General features: G+C 37.6%; 2 protein-coding genes across 2 annotated transcripts in view; both read left to right on the plus strand.

Annotated features, from left to right (window-relative positions):
* Nucleotides 1-12,360, plus strand: part of LOC309500085 (uncharacterized protein) — a 56,159-nt gene that overhangs the window by 16,470 nt on the left and 27,329 nt on the right. The window lies entirely within an intron of this gene.
* Nucleotides 4,857-9,957, plus strand: LOC309509028 (uncharacterized protein). The gene is made up of 14 exons (XM_082183536.1): nucleotides 4,857-5,328; nucleotides 6,008-6,121; nucleotides 6,212-6,289; nucleotides 6,409-6,486; nucleotides 6,574-6,666; nucleotides 6,884-7,229; nucleotides 7,418-7,700; nucleotides 7,797-8,030; nucleotides 8,140-8,225; nucleotides 8,322-8,426; nucleotides 8,713-8,906; nucleotides 8,994-9,158; nucleotides 9,531-9,772; nucleotides 9,899-9,957. The coding sequence occupies exons 1-14, from the start codon at nucleotides 5,156-5,158 to the stop codon at nucleotides 9,916-9,918; spliced, it is 2,211 nt and encodes a 736-aa protein (XP_082039662.1). The 5' UTR covers nucleotides 4,857-5,155; the 3' UTR covers nucleotides 9,919-9,957.

Raw genomic sequence — 12,360 nt, forward strand, 5'->3', positions numbered from 1 at the left:
TTTAGGATAATAAATGGAGTGGAGGTGGACATTTTAAAGGCAGACTAACAGGTCTTTGAGGGTCAGAATTCTAGCTGATAGACAGGTGTTCAAATACTTATTTGCAGCTGTATCATACAAAGAAATAGTTAAAAAATCATATATTGTGATTTCTGGTTTTTTTTTTTAGATTATGTCTCTCACAGTGGACATGCACCTACGATGATAATTTCAGACCCCTCCATGATTTCCAAGTGGGAGAACTTGCAAAATAGCAGGGTGTTCAAATACTTATTTTCCTCACTGTACGTCACATTGTTAAAATAAACTGCAACAGATACTGCTAAATACTATACTTCGAGCCTGTGAGTCACGTGAGACATTTTAAATCTATACATAAATAATATTGTATTTATTGCACTTTGAATAATAATGCTTGTGGTGCTCTTTATTTTTTAAAGTTTTTGTTTTCAGTTTCTGCACATTTTAATGATGAATAATGAAACTTCAATGCTTGTTTGTAACCAACAATAAAATGCCTTGACAATGTAAAATCTCAACCTTTTCAAAACATTGAATCAATTGGAAACACTGGTCCAATTAAGCATTTACTGGTGCATAATGTGACGTTTGAGAACCTAAAACCCAGTTCCTCCCAGTTGAAACGGCAACACAACCGGCGTTATCAGAAATCTCCACTTTGGCCGGAGTTTTTAGAAATAATCGTTTTCTGTGATAAAAACAAAGTTTTTGTGTAAATGAGACGCCAAACCGCAGGGAAATATCTGCGTCTTCCCTTCGTGTAAGCGGGTCCTCAGTTGACCCTTCGCTAAGCCATGCCTGAAAACCGTCACAGGGGGTGGATTTTCTTCATTTATATAGCGCTTTTAACAATGTAGATTGTTCCAAAGCAGCTTTACATTGATAATAGAAAATTAAAATTAAAGTGTTTTGGCTTTATAGCAGCTCTAGAGTAAAGTTATTGTCCAGCTCGTGGATCAAGCAGTGTGATTAAAGGCAAGACGGAGGCTCACTGACATAACGTTACTTTATTACTAACGTAAATATATTTCAGCATTTTGTAAATCGACGGCCAAACTAGTACCCCATTCCGATCGCGACTCTCCTGGTGTTAGTTCTAGTAAAAGTAAAAGGTAGTTAGTAAAAGGAGGGAACATAAGGGGGCTTGCCGGAGATCTCCAAGGAAAAGGTTGGTATGCAAACTTAAATTAACAAAAACAACAAACTTAATCAGGTCATAACAGTAATCACTTATGTGACCCACGACGTGTGAGCTAGAGCTTAGATCGGGCCCAACAAATCAAGCCCGACCCTACCCGAGCCCGAGCACGTTGTGTCCGAGCCCGGCCCGGCCCGACACATTCACTGTAATTATGAGCCCGAGCCCGATTTAAATCCGACCATTTTTAATATGTGAGCCGTTATAACCAGGGGCGGCGCCAGAATTTTTTTTAACGCAGGTGCTGCTGTGCTAGATCATTTAGGCTACAGGGGGGAGCTGCGCAGTTATATATATTATATAAATACTATTAATAAATGAGAAAAAAATTGGCCACTCAATATTAAATATTCAATTATTTTAATTATTACAATTAAAGTTAAAATTTTCTTAAATTGAACAAGCACAACATTCAGCATTCAATCAAATATTCTTAAAGATTAATTATTATTAATAATGTTACTACAACATATTGTTATTTCAACATATGTGTGTGAGCAACAAGCAAGATTTGTAAATTCGGTGACAGCGTGCGTTACGAGTTTCAAATGGTGTAAGTGACCGCGACGCGCTGGCGACTGCATGTCATGATTATATTGTCTGCTATAGGCCTATTGCTTTTTATGTATTAAATCCAGGCAATTGGAATGTATTAAAATTAAGATTCAATTTATACAAAACGAAATTTACTTTAAAGAAAAGCTTTCTTCAAAACAAAACTTAACAAACTTGAAACTAAATGTGTTTATTTAATGGCTAAAACACATAGGCTAGCCTACTACAGACTCTCTTTTTGTACAAATTTTGCACATTCATTTAACCCTTGTGTGGTGTTCAGAACCCTAAAACCCCCGGGATCTTCCCGGTCAAAAATGACCGGACTATAAAAAATAGCTTATAAATCTCTCATTATACTATATTTTCACCCAATATTGGATTAAATCTTTTTGCCAACTTGTTCTCTTTCAATTAGGACTGGTTTTATATTTCTATTTGCATCTAATTAATCGTAGGCCTAATTTATTTGACAGTAGGGATCTCATTTTTTGAGTAAAAAAAACATTATTTTTGAATAATTTTGGAAATATTAAATAAAATCTGAAGAAAATTGGCACTGTTTATCAGACTAGTCTACTTTAATTTTTCACCAGGAATTTTGTTTTGAAAAACTTTTATTTTGTACAAAATGGCACATTGTCACACTTGTGGTCTTCCCGGTCAAAAATGACCGGCCTACAAAAAATTGCTTATAAATCACTTGTTATGCAATATTATCACCCAATTTTGGATTCAATCTTTTTGTTAACTTGTTTTCTTTCAATTAGGACTGGTTTTATATTTCTATTTGCATCTGATTAATCGTAGGCCTCATTTATTTGACAGTAGGCATCTCATTTTTTGAGTAAAAAAAACATTATTTTTGAATAATTTTGGAAATATTAAATAAAATCTGAAGAAAATTGGCACTGTTGATCACACTAGTCTACTTACATTTTTCACCAGGAATTTTGTTTTGAAAAACTTTTATTTTGTACAATATGGCACAGAGTTACACTTGTGGTGTTCCACTGGGCCATTGAGGGCCATTGTTTCAATGGGCCATTGAAAGTGAATGGGAGACACTGAAAAGTTTTCAGGAGCATGTTCATTGTTTATGTACACATATGTGCATGTGATGGATTATGGTGAGTTTGGGCTCTTTTTAATCTTAACAATCTCATGTAAATAATGATGTGCCATTTTTCACAATTTATGCATGCTTCATTGAGTTATGAGTTAAAACGCAACATAAGTGCTAGGCTACATCTATATTCAAGGCTCTGTGAGCGCCTGTGGGGGTTCGTGTGTTACAACTCCATTAGGAATATCTTTAGATCTGAGTGATGGATTATGCTGAGTTTGGGCTCTTTTTAATTGTGATAGTCTACTGAAAATAATGATGTACATTTTTCTACGATCGATGTATGTTTCATGAATATACGAGTAAAAAGGCCAAGTCTAAGCTACCTTGCTTGGCTATGTGAGTCTTGTGCGTCTGTGGTCTTTTTTGTGTTAGAACTCCATGAGGAATATATTTAGTTCTGTGTGATGGATTATGTTGAGTTTGGACTCATTTTAATTGTAAGCATCTGTTGTAAATAATGATGTGTCATTTTCCACAATCGGAGCATGTTTCATGAAGTTACGAGCTGAAATGTGTCTAAAATTCCATCATCCATATATGGTTTACACATGGTCTCTTGAAGGGCTTCTTTTACAAAAACCTCGCTCAAGTTTAGTAAATAGCCTGAAACAATTATGCTTGCTGTATTCTACTCATTGAGACCTTTCAAATGACATATGATACAGGACTATCTGAGCTGTATGATGTATTTGACATATTGCTGAATGTAGTACAAAAAAGTAGTTTATAAATTATGAATTTGTTTTTTTCTATTTATCAGCAAATAACTCAGCACTACTTAGGAGTTTATCAAATTGGCTACATTCATTGTAAATTTCAGACTCTAAGCTTTCAAATGACACCTATTTTAAGTTGATCAAGGTAATAGGTTTGAAAAATATTATGATTATTTATTTCGCAGCTAGGTGGCGCCTGCGGGTGGTACACTCTGTTTTAGAGTGATAACTCGGCTCTCGTTAGGAGTTGATCAAAGTGATTAGATGCATTAAAAAGCTGAGATTCTAAGCTTTAAAATGATACCTATTTTGTGTTGTTCCATTGATTGTTTGCATTGGTCTCTCCCATTCACTTTCAATGGCCCATTGAAACAATGGCCCACAATGGCCCTCAATGGCCCAGTGGGACACCACAAGTGTAACTCTGTGCCATATTGTACAAAATAAAAGTTTTTCAAAACAAAATTCCTGGTGAAAAATTAAAGTACACTAGTGTGATCAACAGTGCCAATTTTCTTCAGATTTTATTTTATTTTTCCAAAATTATTCAAAAATATATATTTTTTTTACTCAAAAATTTAGATGCCTACTCTCAAATAAATGAGGCCTACAATTAATCAGATGCAAATATAAATATAAAACCAGTCCTAATTGAAAGAGAACAAGTTGACAAAAAGATTGAATCCAATATTGGGTGATAATATTGCATAAAGAGTGATTTATAAGCAATTTTTTGTAGGCCGGTCATTTTTGACCGGGAAGACCACAAGTGTGACAATGTGCCATTTTGTACAAAATAAAAGTTTTTCAAAACAAAATTCCTGGTGAAATATTAAAGTAGACTAGTGTGATCAACAGTGCCAATTTTCTTCAGATTTTATTTAAAATTTCCAAAATTATTCAAAAATAATGTTTTTTTTACTCAAAACATGAGATGCCTACTGTCAAATAAATGAGGCCTACGATTAATCAGATGCAAATAGAAATATAAAACCAGTCCTAATTGAAAGAGAACAAATTGACAAAAAGATTGAATCCAATATTGGGTGATAATATTGCATAACAAGTGATTTATAAGCAATTTCTTGTAGTCCGGTCATTTTTGACCGGGAAGACCACAAGTGTAACAAGGTGACAAAATCCCCCCTAAAAAAGTAAGAAAATTGTCAAAAAACATTTGAGAAGTAGTTATACCATCTGTGAATAAAGTCACTAAGTTTCAGTCCAAAGCGATAACATTAAAGGTACCGTATGTAAGAAATATATTTCAATTAATCATAAAATTGCCCTAATATGTCACTAGACATTAAGAAATCATGTTCATTTCAAATACTTATATCACTGACAACAGTAGTATGGCTAGGATATTGTCATTTAAAAAGTGGACTTGCAGCCCTCAACTGATGTTGATGTTGTCATTTTGTGTTTTGGCCTGAAGCGCCTCCCTCCACCATCTACCAATCACGAAGTCAGTAGTGTTTCGGGATCCGGGTTGCCAGCTTTGCTCTAACCTACCCTAACTCTAGTCGGATAAAAATGTCTAACGTTAATAAATCCAAAAGACCTCGTTACAATTCAGAAATTCTTCGTGACAAAGTCCGAAATAAAACCAGAATTTGTATTGGAGATGCTTTTGACAGATGGAGACGGCTGAAAACGGAGAACAATTTTAAAACAGACGCCAACGTTGCTAATTTTCTCCTGGACAGGTAAGATTCATCTATGCTTGGATAACTTGTACTTGATGTCAATGGACATTTCATATAACGTTATTCATGACAGTCGAACAAAGTTATGCATGCTCGTGCAAAGTAACGTAACAGCTCACATGGACGTATGCTAACATTAGCAATGCATTATAGGAGCCCGTTTCTCTGTACTTATGCTGAGACGCTGAGGAAAACAACATTAGCACACCCATTAACTTATGGCAATTTGAAACGTAACTTAATTGAGACAGCAGCCTAACTTTACCTCAGAAAAAAATTATTCGTCATTCGTTCTTCTAAGTTACACATGCTGCAAGTTGACCTATATGACCATTGCTAATGTAATGTAGTTACTCTAACAATATATTCTGATGGGACTGAAAACAACCCTGTGACAGCCATTGGTGATATTGACTTTGTCCCGCGTTATAATTGCTGTGGAAAATGTTTTGGTTATTTTTTAGCCTACTTATGACATAAACTTTTTTCTTTTTTTTTTTTCTTTTCGTATTGAAAAAATAAGGAAGTTTTATTTTGTTGTTTATATGTTTTTTGTTTTGTTTTACTATTATCCTTTTTTTTCCTCCAATTTTTTTTAAAATTGTAATTGTATTTATATGTTCAACATAAAGAAATCAAATCAAATTAAATATCGAATCAAAAACGCTTATCTCTTCAGCTATTATGGCCCCAGCACCTCAACACCCAGTAAGAGAGACTTGAAGAAGCACCACCTGACTGCACCATCACTTTCCAGTATTGTATGTGCATCATCTGAAACACTTTCAAATCGGTCAGTAGTCAGTACTACTTTTATTTATTTATTTATTTTCATTGCATATTCTGAAACATTTTGGGTCTAAAACAACTACACCATTTACAGAGAGGACCTGTCGCCTATTGAGGAAAGACTGGAAGATGATGAGTGCACCATGGATGCCTCTGAGGTTCTGGAGGAAAGGTAGATAAAGCCTCTCAAGCTTCCTAATATGCCAAATGAAAAGAAATGTTGTTTAAATGTGAAAAAAAAAAAAAAAAAAAAAAATTCCATTGTGACCGCTGTATTGTTTTTGTTTTTAGTCTACAGAACATGAGCATCCAGGATGCTGAAACCCAGGTCATGAATGAGCAGGAGAGAAATGACCTAATGAACAGTGTGTAAGTTCCACTGGGTTTGACTGTACATTGTGTAACAAGATGTTCTGCTTTGTATTAACAAATATAATTTTCTATCACATTTTCCAGAATTGATTGGGGGGACAGTGAAGGTGTTAGTAATGAGGAGATTGAAGCAGATGACAGTGATGTTGAAGACTATGTCCCTCGTATTTGTATTCGGTATGTTAACATTGGATCCTCTAAGATTATTCACAATACATCCTCGAACATTGATTCAATGAAATATGTAAACATAAAAATAGAAGATGTCTGGTCTCTGTAGTATCTCAAAGATAACCCCCTCTCTGTATTTGCCATTTTTATTTTATTCATCTGATTGGATATCTATCTGTAATTGATATATATATATATATATATATATCTTTCATGTCTTTAGGTTGGGTGGAGCATTGCAGGCACCACCATGCATTGACAATCTGCCTGTGATAGATGCCAGTGAGACAGTACATGACATCCCGGATGTAGAGCCTCCATCAGTCACCTTACCTACACTTCATCAACCTGGCTTTCCTGATACACTGGAGGTCATGACTGAAGATGACCTAATCGGGAAACGGGCCTCCGTCACTTATGAGGACTGTTTGAAGCAGCTTGCAACATTCCTTGTGCTTCCGGTCCAAAAGTGCCCATACAAATGTGACGTCAGTCAAGTGGAGTGTCAGTGTCGCCCTCCATTTGAAGTTTCCATTACGCGCAGGGGTACTGCAAGCATCATGGAATGGGTAGGTGTTATAATCATACTACATAGAAAATAAGTGTAGATTGGTGTTGGATGCAAAGTTAATACCTTGACAGTGGTTTTGTGAAACTCAATCAAGCTTCCTGAGTTGTAATTCCACTTAGTGGAAGAAATTCTATGTTTGTATTTGATAATGCTAAATAGCATAAGTTGTGTCCCATTTATTGTCAGACCTGCCCTGTTGGCCACACTGTATGGAGATGGAGCTCACAGCCCACTGTGAGGTACGGGATGCTAGCAGGGGACTTCATGTTGGCAAGCAACATACTAATCTCCGGAAGCAACTACGCCAAAGTCTCGCTTCTGTTCAAGTTTATGAACATGGGGATGGTGGACCGTAGTTCATTTTTCACAATTCAGGACACATACGGTGTAGACACTGTGAAGGACTTTTGGGAGGAGAGGAGGGCTGAGGCAATAAATCGCCTGAAAGACAGAGATGTGGTAATAGTGGGTAATGTACATTTTTTATTCATTTAGGCTATAGTATGTTAATATGTCAGTTTGATGTTATGTGAAAATCATTGATTCTTGTTTACAAATTGAATAGCGGATGGAAGAATGGACAGCCCTGGACATTGTGCCCAGTACTGTACATACACTGCCATGGAGAACGAATCCAGGGAAATCATCTCTGTCATCACTGTGGACAAAAGGGAGACTGGGCGAAATTCTGTGATCATGGAGAGAGAGGCATTTGTGCGGACAGTAGACACTCTTTTGAATGAAGTGAAACTAGTAGAGGTCTGCACTGATGCCCATGTCCAGATCTCCGCACTAATGAGTAAGTTGCCACTGAAATTTTGCGTTACTTGTAGAATTACAACAACTTTTTGGAGGGGTGGGGGGGGGGCATTACTGTACTAATTATACATATTATTTTTCCAAATAAGACAAAGGAAAGTACAAAGACCTTGGGCTGCAGCACAGCTTGGATATGTGGCATGGGGCCAAGAATTTGGCAAAAAGGATCCATGCTGTAAGTTCAGCTGTCATTACTATGGCTTCATTTTCTGCAAGGCAATCTACCCTAATTTGAGCGATGTAAAAATGATAACTGTTATGTCTATTCCAGGCTTCACAGGTCAAGGGTCAGTCCAGTTTGAGCAGTTGGCTGAAAGACGTTGTCAACCACTTTTGGTGGTGCTGCAAAACAGCAGATTCTTACCAAGAGTTCCTTGTAAGTTGATATGGTTTGAAAAATAGTTGTCATCTAAAAAGAATATTCTGTCAATATAACATGCAGTCTTCTTAAACATACCTTGTTGGCAAATAGAATAAGTTAGGATGGTTACTTGATGTTGAATATTGGCTGATTCAGTAGCTAACCAGATGTGTCATTGTAGTAAATCATGTGACCCACATAGATTATAGTACTTACAAACAGCATCATCATTAATAATGAATTATGTACAATATGTATGCTTTTTTTTCTTCTGTACATTATATTTCTATATTATTTCTAGGAGCTGTGGCTTGGGCTCCTACATCATGTGACAAATGAACACAGGTGGGTGCTGGGAAGCTGCCAGCATGCAGACTTAGAATCTGGTGGAACTCAACAGTGGCTTGAGCGAGGCTCTATGGCACATGAGGCCCTGAAGAGCATCGTTAGAAACAAGCGGTGGCTTAATGAGGTCCACAAATATCTCAATTTTAGGTAATTTTTTGAGTATATACACATACTGTAGATAGAAAGTTATTTTCAAAATCCCACAAAATGTCTCTTCTCACACACAACCCACAGGTCCACTGCTGATCTGGAGTCCTTCCAGAACCATATTTTAATGTACGCTAGCAAGCGCACAGCTTTTAGCCCTCCTGTCTTTGAGGCCAGGATGCTCCTTGCAGCGATGGACTATAACTTCCACAAGGACCGCCCAGAGTTGTGCAAATCTGATGGAAGCAAACAGTAAGTGACTTGCTCATATCTACATGCTATTGTTTTATACCAGATTACAAAATAAAGATGAAAAACCGCACTCTCAGGTTATATTTTTATAAATGTATTATCTGAGAGTGCGGTTTTTCATCTTTATTTTGATAAACGTTTTTTATTACTCGCACCCTTAAATTGTTTGGAGAGTTGAGCGCGCCTGCTCTTAATTTTATACCAGATTACAACACCATTTAAGGGATACTCCACCGAAAAATGAAAATTCTGTCATCATATACTCACTCACCCTAATGTTGTTTCAAACCTGTATGAATTTCTTTCTTCTGCTGAAAAATGTCCCTTTGAATGTAAATGTCTTCTTCCCTCCCCTTTCTGCTTTTAATTCAGGTACAAGAGGCTGTACAAGAAGAATGCTCGCAGGTATATGCTTTACACTCAGAAGGCATCCAAGACGTATGACTACATCCCAGAACTGCAAGCTATGATCCTTCAAAAGAGATTGGCTGGTAAGGGGATGCCCAGGCGGAAGACACTACGACCTGATGACCCCAGAAGGTACGGCCCACTTCCCCCTGTGCCGGCACCAACCATTGAGGAACTCCTGCACACCCAAGTCAGGAGAGGTCTTGGTAGGTTAAATGCCAATTTATTTATTTTGCACCTTGGGCTACATGCCACACACTAAGTCAGATGTCATGCATAACACATCCAAGTTTGAAATACACTAACTTCAGGTTTTATTTTGCTCTCCTCAGTATCAGCATTCCAGACATGAAGACCCGTGAAGCCCAGTTTCCAGAGCCTCACAACCCTGGCCATGTTCATGTCCATGTAACCTTTTGTGTCACAAGCTGCTTATCAACAATTTTAGACTAAAAGTTTCAACAGTACAGAGCAGCTGAGTATAGTTTTCTATTTATACGGTGTAACCTTTATCATTAAACCATTTTATATACTGTTTCTCTACATCGTAAAAAGCATAGTATTGTTATTCTAAATAAAAAAAATTTAATTGAAAAAATGAGGAAGGCTCTTTACAAACAAACAAACCAAAAAACAGAACAAATCAAAAAAAATTGTAAAACCATATATACAACAATAAATAACTTGAATTAAACTGTTCACGTTAGAGTGGTATCAAATGGTGGGTACAAAGCCAGTGTACTGGCCCTGGGGGTCGGGGTATTTGTCCCTTATTCTCCATATACAGCAGCTGGGTATAACACGACGGTTACCCAGACCCAGTGACCCATGCTGCCAAAAGATGTATTGACGATAAGCAGCATGCCTAAATTGTCTGTTATCATCTCCTGGCTCTCTAACTTCAGCTACCACCAACACATCATTTCTGTAATCTCTGTGAATACGCAAATAACCATCTTCCAGACAATACAGATCAAAATGTGCCAATTTGCTGATGCAGTAGTCAGGCCCCTGGCCACAGCATTTCCTTTCAGCGTCTGTGGCCATTTCCCTGCAGTTCCCACAGGTGCACCATGAAAGAGCAGCATTAGGTGGGGTTGTGCTGTCCAATGTAGGAAGTGCATCAAAAACTAATCCAGGATTCCGGGAGAAGACCTGGGTTGCTAGTGCTCGTAGCCTCACTTCACTCATGCCCTGAATGAGTGCCTAAGTAAACAAACCACAAAAGAAAATGTGTTATTTACATTTGATTAAAAATAACAAAGATGCTAACATTGATTCAAATGGTGACTACTTATTACAAGCCATAATTTTACTAGAGTCTATCAAATGTGTAGCATATTCTGGAAACAAACCTCTGTCCGGACCCTTCGGTCATTTTGGATCATCTGAACTCTGTTCTCTTCCTCTGCATCTCTGCCTCCTCTCCCTCTCCTTCCTCTGCTGCCCCCTCTCCTTCCTCTGCTGCCAACTTCAGCACTTGGACCTGCATTATCTCCTCTTCTACCTCTCTGGCCTCTTCCACCTCTCTGGCCTCTTCCACCTCTCTGGCCTCTGTCACCTGGTGCAGGGCCCACACTCTCTCCTTTTCCACCTGAAACATCTGCACTCTCTCTTCCAGCTCTCTGGCCTCTTCCACCTGGTCCATCTCCTCCCTCTAAATTCTCTCCTTCTCTCTGCTCTGTGTCTCCTGGACCAAGACCTGCACGGTCTACTCTTGTCCCTCTCCCTTTTGCTCTTCTTTTCCTTTGTCTGCGCCACCTCTCGCCTTCCCAGCTCTCATCAGCCTCACTTAGGACAGCGGGAACCTCATAACTGAGGTCTGAATCAGGCTGCAACAAGTGAGAGCAGTACAAGTGCTAACTCAAAATAAACATTCTCTACCTATTAGGCTATGTACTATGTTAGTGTTGGTTTGTAAGCACTAGGTGCAATTCCAAGGGAAAATAACTTTTTCTAATGTCCATAACACTAATGAAAAGCACAGTGTAGCCTATGATGTGAAAAATTTGGGCCACTTGGAACGTTTTGTAGCCTACTTGTTTTTCATGCAAGTTCTACAGCCAAAAATAATAGAATGTCAAGTAATCTTTCACATCACATATTTTAGCGTTATGGACGTGTGCTGCAGGGTAAGTAAAAAAATACAGCTGGCCACTTTCACGTATAGCATCAGCTAAATGTATAGTTGTATCTTTGATATTGGTTACACATAGTGACATAGGCTTGTACTTACATTAATGACAGATACATAACGTAACAAAAGATTAGACTAACAGCTACCGTTCTGTCTGTCACATACGAGCATACATCTTTATGATTATACTGTCACATACAAGCATAAATCTTTACGATTATATTTAACTAATGACAATTAGTACATTTTTTAAATAAATAATGACTCATCAAAATATCTCTCATGAAGCATAAACACAATTAACAGAAAAAAACTTACTGTGTACGTCTCGTCGTCACTTGCCATTGGAAGCTCATTGAAAGCAGCATACGTTTCTGCTGAATCCTGCAGCTTATCTGGCAACCTCGAGTCAGGGGGGAGGGGGAGGTGATACACGGCTCTACAGTATTTTTAAAGTGATTGCAGTACCAGTTTTGGCCACAATCCTACATACGGTACCTTTAACTAGTATTTTGGGGTAAAACAAAAATTCTCTCCGGGTCAAAATGACCCGAACACCACACAAGGGTTAATTCAGAATTTTGCACATGTAAAGGAAAGGCATTTGTTTGTGCATAGTAAAACATATCTGTGCATATCTTTTTTTTGCTGTCATAG

The sequence above is a fragment of the Leuciscus leuciscus genome (assembly GCF_965113295.1).
Source record: "Leuciscus leuciscus genome assembly, chromosome: 1".
In the NCBI taxonomy this organism is placed as follows: domain Eukaryota; kingdom Metazoa; phylum Chordata; class Actinopteri; order Cypriniformes; family Leuciscidae; genus Leuciscus; species Leuciscus leuciscus.

Excerpts from the sequence above, each read along its gene's own strand:
- LOC309509028 (XM_082183536.1), top strand. The coding sequence starts at position 5,156 with ATGTCTAACGTTAATAAATCCAAAAGACCTCGTTACAATTCAGAAATT. Across the intron at positions 6,122-6,211 it reads TCTGAAACACTTTCAAATCG|AGAGGACCTGTCGCCTATTG; the intron begins GTCAGTAGTCAG and ends CACCATTTACAG. Across the intron at positions 7,230-7,417 it reads CTGCAAGCATCATGGAATGG|ACCTGCCCTGTTGGCCACAC; the intron begins GTAGGTGTTATA and ends ATTTATTGTCAG.